At 45.0% G+C, this 8,080-nt stretch overlaps 2 protein-coding genes across 3 annotated transcripts in view; one reads left to right on the top strand and one right to left on the bottom strand.

Annotated features, from left to right (window-relative positions):
* The window catches only part of LOC118424287 (60S ribosomal export protein NMD3-like), a 9,742-nt gene extending 8,831 nt beyond the window's left edge, over positions 1-911 (bottom strand). The window contains exons 1-2 of the mRNA XM_035832832.1: positions 752-911; positions 1-134 (exon numbers count right to left, since the gene is read on the bottom strand). The exon at positions 1-134 is cut by the window's left edge and continues 17 nt beyond it. Coding sequence (XP_035688725.1) covers positions 1-134; positions 752-874 — 257 coding nt within the window. The 5' untranslated portion in view covers positions 875-911. The remainder of the gene's footprint in view (positions 135-751) is intronic.
* Positions 912-986: 75 nt separating this feature from the next.
* Positions 987-8,080, top strand: part of LOC118424409 (coiled-coil domain-containing protein 148-like) — an 18,338-nt gene continuing 11,244 nt past the window's right edge. Inside the window, exons 1-6 of one of the 2 annotated variants that reach the window (XM_035832968.1) lie at positions 987-1,056; positions 2,933-3,096; positions 3,752-3,956; positions 4,474-4,589; positions 5,318-5,502; positions 5,810-5,908. In XM_035832968.1, coding sequence (XP_035688861.1) covers positions 2,959-3,096; positions 3,752-3,956; positions 4,474-4,589; positions 5,318-5,502; positions 5,810-5,908 — 743 coding nt within the window. In that variant the 5' untranslated portion in view covers positions 987-1,056; positions 2,933-2,958. Of the gene's footprint in view, positions 1,057-2,116; positions 2,290-2,932; positions 3,097-3,751; positions 3,957-4,473; positions 4,590-5,317; positions 5,503-5,809; positions 5,909-8,080 lie in introns of those variants that run through there. The other variant, XM_035832967.1, reaches the window with a different exon arrangement.

The raw sequence follows: 8,080 nt of genomic DNA, 5'->3' as shown, positions 1-8,080 counted from the left end.
TTGAGACAGAGAGTGAGCAGCTCCCTGGACTCCAGGGCACAGGCCAGCCATTGGTTGGGAGGCTGCAGGTAACGCTCGCAGTTCCGACAGAAGTGAAGAACTCCCTGCTTAGGGATACCTTCTGTGATGTCCACCTGTTATGGGGAAATCACAAACAGTATTCACTCACTCATGCCACGATGGCTTCACTCTTAAAGGCAACCTACACAATATTAGATTGTTGAAAGTGGAAGTAATCTGGATAAGGCAATCTGTATAATACTGACATTTTAGCACATTTATATTGTATCATTCCGTCACATCATTCTGTTAAAAACAGCGCAGAAACAAGTTGCACAAGGATCCCTGATCAAGCCATCTTCAGCACTGGAACCGAGTGCTGAAAAAGGAGGGTGAAGCTTTCGTAGTTTTGCGGGTGTCGGCATGTTGTTTCTGGTATGAGTGTGACGGGATAGAGTAGCCTGATTAAATCTCGCTTATAACAGCCCGCCAAACATCCGCCGGCGGGGAGGGGCCAGTTACAGCCCTGGACAGCGGAGTTTGTGTTACACAGACTAGTGATAGGGATGGCACACGAGACCACGTCTACTGTCTTGCGGAGAATTCGAAGTAGACGTTAAACAAGGACAACAACAACATCTGTACTATTGACAGGAACATGCTGTCCAACTAGCTATACCCATGACAGAAACCTACAAACAATTCATAACATACATATCCGGGAGAACGATCTGCCCCCCTCCCCACATACCTGTGTCCTGAGACAGGCCACGCACATGTTGGCGGGGTTGGGTTGAATCGGCACGCCGCACTGGCAACATAAAATGTTTCCCTGCGTAAACGACACTCCGTCACCGTCTGGAAGATACTCCATTGTCTTCCCTTCCTCTTTCTGTCGTCAAAATATCCAAATATTTCTGTTTTCTGGGAGAAAATTCCTTTTTCCGTCTGCTAGAAACCCGTCTGCACTTGCACAATGTTGACCTCTATATGGGGCATGCTGGGTAAAGTTCAAGGGTTAAGAGTGAAGGGTCAGATGTTGTATTGCTGTAGACGGTGAGATATTTTTTTTCTATCGATAATTTGTGGACTGCTTGCCAGCCTATGAGACAAAATGTAGCAAAAGTTTGAAATATTCTGATAGTAAAAGGTTTTTAGGATCAAAGAACAACCTTGTCAGGTAAAATTTCCTTTTCATAGTGGAGTGATCGGAAGGAAACTAAGTAGGTGGGGAGGGGGGCATTTTTGTGTCCTGTTGCCAAGGGTGAATTCTGACGCTGAAAAATGATGGGTCGGCTGAAAACGCGAGAAACGAGCAAGGTTGAGATGTCGTTTTAATGGAGAATGATTTCATTGTGCTTTAATTTCTTTGTAGAACGTCATATCTTGAATTCTGTGCGGTGACAACACTTTTGAAATTATAGTATATTGCCAACGTGTCAGTTGCCTTAAAATCGTTGTGAACGTGTGTAACACTAACAGTGTTAAAGTACCGCCTACCTTCCTTGCCCAACAGCTCTGAGATTATGTGGTGACAGCGATAGCGGTCATGACTTGTAATCCGCCGAACCGGGTTCGATCCCATGTGTCGGCATGTTTGTTTCTTTCTGTTCTTACTCGCCCCTCTGAATTCTTACATTGGTTCCCACCACGGCCCTGTGAGTAACAGGCTACAAATGCGCCACACAGTGGGTAACAGGCTAGCGGATGTGCCACACTGTGAGTAACAGGCTAAGATGTGCCACACAGGGATATCGATCTTGGAGATTCGAGGAAGAATCTTGAAAAGAAAAGGGGGAGTAGTGTAACAGTGTTCAAGTACTGCCTACCGTCCTTGCCCAACAGCTCTGAGCTTATGTGGAGACAGCGATAGCGGTCATGACTTGTAATCCACCAAACCGGGTTCGATCCCGTGCGTTGGCATGTTTGTTTCTTTCTGTTAACGTTCTTACTCGCCCCTCTGAATTCTTACACGTGTATAGATATTTCATTTGACGGCACAGACAAATTTAAGTGTCAATTTGAATGACCTTGATCTTTTTTCCAGTTTGTAGGAAAACGTAAAAAAAATCCAAATACAGAAAAGTCCTGAATTTTTCATTCTTTGTTCTTACAGCTGTTCCTCTGTCCATATTCAGTGACAGTCTGAGCGAAATGTGAAAACTCGGAGCTCCAGATCGAAGTCGGCATCACATCCTTTAGTAGGGACTTGACAAGCATCCTTTACAAGTGCAATGTCAGGTCGAGATCTTAAAAACTTCCTGTTCCTTCATCGGTCGGACCCAACAGGTAACATGAAGTTTTGTGTCTTTAGGGTTGAACTGTGCCATAGCAGGGCTCGAAATAAATTTTTCTGTATACCTGCACTGGTGCACTGGTGCAGGTAACATTGAAAACTACCTGCTGTGTCTACAAAATTTTCTCTTTTTTACTTTGAGTTGTAGTACACTTTGTCCCCAAAGTTGTCTTAAGACTTCTTAAGATTCTGATATTATAAATGTCAACCTATATAACCGGCTACAATTTGATACTTATACATATTGTAATACAGTCAACATAGATATGAGAAAAAGATCAATAGCCTACCATGGACCCAATGTCTGGAACAACCTACCACCAGACACACATATACAGCTCCAAGTTTGACCTGCTTTAAGACTCTAGCAGTAAAGTAATGACCAAAATGAACGGACACGGACTATGAACACTGAGCTTCTCGCCCTACATATTATTATGTCTTGTACTACTAGTATGTATGTGTAGTGAAAATGTACTATATTTATATGTTGATAGATTTATTAAGACCCAATGTAATCTGTTATATTTTATCTGATCCTTACCAACCTCATGACCTCAATGAAAAGCGGCCTGCAGGCTGATTTGAGCTTCTCATGATTAAGTAAAGGTTCAAACAAACAAATGTTTATTCCAGACAAAGGCCAGGTGTTTACCCGGATAATGGGAGGAAACCGGAGTAATAAGTACCGGGAGGTGGATTACGACGCGGTGCGGGCGCTGATCGCAGACAGAAGACAGGCCGGGGACGAGAAACTGGGAAAAGTGCAGCGGATCGCACAGAAGTCTAAAGCTGGAAAGGTTAGGGTATACTGTACAATGCGTTTAAGTTTGCGGGGATCTAATTTTGCAGTAGCGGGAAAAAGGACTTTTCGAGGTGGTTTTAAGTTCCTGATAGCACCATGCACTGAGTTCGTGGTAAAGTGGCCACCACAAAAACTGCGAACATTAAACCACTGCAAAAGTTTCTGCATTTACAGTAGTTAGAACAAAGTAGCCATATATTCTAAGAATCTTTACATAGTGATAGCAAGTCTTGATTTGAAAAAAAATTCTCATTGTACAAAATGTATAAAGTTAGTTGTACTAGTAATGGTAATACATCTGGTAAAATATGTACAATACCAGGCACACCTTTTGTGTTATTGGTCAGAAGAAAAATTATGACATACCCAGAGCAGATTGAATCATTTCAAGTTTAAGAACAAGGGAGCAAACCCGCAGTTATTTTGGGTCTCATTTTGAGTCTGCACACCCTCAACTTTTGAAAGAATTGTTAAGAATGTATAACTTGTCAATGTCATTATATTGCTAAGATACAATATCAATGTTTCTCATATGTCTGATTGACCAATTAGTCAAGAATGTAAACCAATGAAACTACAGGGTTACAAAATGTAAATGTCAATTTGCAGACAATCAATCATTTTGCTTCTCTGACTTATGCTTGTAACAGGAGCACAACCTGCAGAAACAACACAAGATGGTCTGGCACAAGGAACAGCTACGACTGACCACTGCACGGCGCCAGGCACAGATCGAGCTGGACGGCATGACCAGTGCCAGTCCTCTGACCAACGACCTTCCCGCGTGCACACAGTTCTTCCAGGAGTGTGAGGCGTACAATGCCATGCTGTCTGCAGATACTGGTGATTTCAAAGGTAATGTAGAAGGAAAAAGGCAGGAAGAGTTCACATTGGAATTGCATCCTCCTACACAGGGACATCCAATGGCAAAACCACCTGTCTGGATGTACCCTGCTTTCTTAACTGTCAGTGTCACCTTTAGTTCTTGACCGCCCTGCTTATAAATATTAATGAGCTTACCCTTATACATGTATATGCGAGACCCCTTTTGAAAACTGAAAGGCCTATTCTCTGATTGGCTGACAGCTGGTTTGGGGGGAACGTCCACAGGAACTAAGAGTGGCAGTTAAGAAAGCAGGGTACATCCAGACAGGCAGTTTTGCTGTTGGATGTCCCTGTGTAGGAGGCCTAGGATGTGGAATTGATGTTGGGAGTTGAAATTATGTTTCCTGGTCTCCTGGATTTTTATCAAGTTTGTCAATTGTTTGTTGCATGTCAGCTCAGCCTATAACTCAATGTAAGCACTTAATCACTTTGGTACCCTTCCCTTGAATGTGTTAAAGTCATGCATGTATGTTGCTGGCTGTTTCAGCTGCCACTGTTGACCCTGTGTGGGACCTGAGAGAAGATCTGCTGTACTGGCTACAAGAGCATGCTGAAGCCATCTCCCAGGGGGAAGGGGAAGAGCTAAGGGAAGAGCATCAAGAGGTACTGGTTGTTTGTTTGTTTGGATGGATGGATGGTTAACAGACAGTCACCGAAACATTGGTTGAATAAAACACTAAAATTCTTCAAGTTGTTATTCAGTGATTTACCTGAATAGCCTGATGAAATACAGTCAATCCTGCCTTAGCGGCCACCTTTGCATAGCGGCCACCTGGCCATTGTGGTCCCTTGGATATTTCCCATTGACCTAAGCATTAAGAAACAGTCTATAGCGGCCACCTGTCCAACGCAAACACGGCCACACGATTTCCGGTCCCGTAGATATAGGAACACTGCCTATTGCGACCATACAGCGGCTATATGTCACCCTGCGCTGAGTTTAAAATTGTAGTTTGCGAGGATTTTGAGTTCCTGACAGGGTCATTTTGGCGATAGCGGAAGGTACACGTGCCTTGAACATTAGAGCGCAAGTCTTTGTCGGCGAATTTTGCATGGCAATTACAAACATTTTCAGTAGATTTGACTTTGGCAGGGTCAGTCAAATTCTGAGACGATCGAGACAAATACTTAGTGAGAAAGATTGGCGGGTACTGAAATCATATGTAACTTTTTGCTCGTGGTCAATTGATCAGCATTTTCTCTATAGTGGCCACCTGTCTATAGTGGCCACATTTCTCCAGTCCCTTAAATGGCCACTATAGACAGGTTTGACTGTATTCAGATAGGTTTGTTGTTTTAAGTCTCTGACATTTTGGGTGTGTTTTCCCCAGATCAGAGCCCAGGTGGAGTCTGTACAGACGCAGCAGCAGCAGGTGATGTTGCAGCTGCAGGAAGAGCGGAGACAGCTGGAGGAGGAGCTGCACCTGCCGCACCTGCAGAACATGATGCATTCTGGGGAGAAACAACAAGAAACTGGCATTCCACAGGCTATGGCTGACTTGGAATGTCCAGACAGGTAGAATGCTAGAAAGTAACTTTGAAGTGATCTCAAATCAGTAACTGTTGAACACTCTTCTACTGGTTATGACAGAGAAGACAGACACTATAATGCATAGTGTTTGTACATGTACAGTATTTACAGGTTCGTTGTATCAGGAACTTCTCCCCACTCTGTTGAACAAGGACAATGTACAGTGATATCACTTCACACTGTTGAAGCTAAATCAAATTAGATAATTAGCTAAAATCATGTAAAACTGTTCTCTTTCTCTTCTTGAAGTCCTGCAGGTTAGTTAACCAAGTTTTTGTTTTTCTTGTTCCAGAAAATTAAAGGAATCTGTACTGCAAGAATTTCTACATCTAGACACACGGTACCAGGAAAGGTTAGATGAACTGGAAAAAACAAACAAAGAAACTATAAGGTAAGAACAAGTATAATTATGATATTTTCAATACTGTAAAATGCATTTAGCCATCGATGGTTTTAGGCTGTTCAGAAAGGATAGGTTATATGGTAAAGGTGGGGGTGTGGCTCTTTACATCGCCGAAGACATACCTGTCAAAAGACTGTACGACATCGAGATAGACGGAGTGGAGGTTATGTGGCTACAGGCTCGTCCAAAGTGGCTGCCGAGAACTGTTCCGATTCTTTTTGTGGGTATAGTGTATCATCCTCCATGCAACAATAACAAAGAGGGGGCTACTAAGATGGTTGAACATCTCATTACCTCCTGTGACTGTTTATATCGTAAACAACCACATGCTGGACTGTTGCTGTGTGGCGACTTCAACAATCTACCAATTCAGAAGCTTATCACAGTGCATCCTCACCTCAAGCAAGTGGTGACTCAGGCCACGCGGGGCTCGGCTACATTAGACTTGATTCTAACCAACTTAGCTCAATACTACTGTACACCCCGTACCCTGCCACCCATCGGTTCCAGCGACCACTCCTCTGTTCTTTTGCCACCTTGTGTAGAACATCCGACCAGAAGTAAACCAGTCAAGGTCATGCGCAGAGTGGCAACTACAGTAACGAAGTTGAACCTCGGTCTGGCCCTCGCCATGACGGACTGGTCTCCTGTTTATGAAGCAGCCCTGGTCGAAGAGAAAGTCAAGACCTTCTACAGTTTGACCATGACCTTGGTGAATCAGCATCTTCCTGTAAAAGTGTCGGCGACAAGAGCCTGTGACAAGAAGTGGATGACCGAGGGCGTCAAACGCGCTATCAGGAAAAGGGCTGAGGAGTTCAAGCGGCATGGCAAATCTGCTCGGTGGAAATTTCTCAGAAACAACGTTCAAACCAGCATCAGGCATGCCAAGAACTGGCACTACAGAAACTTCATACAAACCCTCAAACAGGAAGACTCACGTAAGTGGTGGGGCGCTGTTAACCGTGAGCTTGGCAGAGCACAAGAGAGATCTAATAGTACCACCATTGAGGACGTGCCAGACCACGAGGTGGCCGAGGTCCTAAATCAGTACTTTTCCTCAGCGTGGTGTCCTGGAACGTCTTTGCACCTGTTCCCCCTGCAGTGTCCGACTCCATGCGTTGACTTGTGTTCGATTGGTGAGGTGAAGACTCTTCTTAAGGGCTTAAACCCTCACAAGGCAAGCGGTCCTGCTGATCTCCCAACATGGACTCTCAAGCATTACGCTGACGACTTGGCGCCAGTCATCACCCACCTGTTTAACGCTTCGTATGAGGAGGGGGTTGTTCCTAGCATATGGAAGGCGGCAAACGTTGTCCCTGTGCCAAAATCTAAGGGTGCAGCTAACGCCAGTGAGATGAGGCCCGTGTCCCTCTTACCCGTAGCGGCCAAGCTCATGGAACGGTGTATTCTGAAAAGACTATTGCCCTCTATTACACCTGCCATTAGAAACCAGTACGCTTACCTGAAGGGTTCTTCCACTGTCTTAGCGGCCATAAGGATGGTACACACGTGGCTGTCAGCCTTAGACTCAAGACGTCACGCTGCAGTCCTTGCTTTGTTCGCAGACATGAGCAAAGCATTTGATAGAGTGAACCATTCAATTCTCCTCCAACGAGTGAACGACGTGGTGACCAATCCACGCATGGTAGCCTGGATACAGCACTATCTGCAGGGCCGTACCCAGAGAGTGGTTGCTAACGGTAAAGTCAGCGAGTGGAGAGTACTCACTTCGGGGGTACCTCAGGGAGGTGTACTGTCACCCTACCTTTTCCTCCTGTTCATGAGTACTCGAGACGCAGTCTACAGCGACACTCTTGATGTCGGCTACGCGGACGACGTGGGTTTGTCCAGGTCTATCTCCCTGGAGAAGGATCGCGTGGATAACAGTATGAGAGAGGAAGCGCTACAGCTTGATTCCTGGGCGGAGTGCAATGACATGCTGCTAAACGGCAAAAAAAGTCAGTCTCTGTTGATCTGCTTCAGCAGAAACATTCCACTTTTACCGCCACTCTCTCTCGGCGGTGAACCCGTACCATTCTCAAGGGTCGCAAAGGGCCTTGGGTTCATCTTCGACTGCAAGCTGTCATGGCACGGTCATGTACAATCCCTCGTTTCAAAAGCATCGGAGCAGCTGCACTATCTCAGACTACTGACTAAACA

The sequence above is a fragment of the Branchiostoma floridae genome, chromosome 10, assembly GCF_000003815.2.
Source record: "Branchiostoma floridae strain S238N-H82 chromosome 10, Bfl_VNyyK, whole genome shotgun sequence".
NCBI classification, from domain to species: Eukaryota; Metazoa; Chordata; class Leptocardii; order Amphioxiformes; family Branchiostomatidae; genus Branchiostoma; species Branchiostoma floridae.
This window is presented reverse-complemented; position numbering and strand designations above follow the sequence as displayed.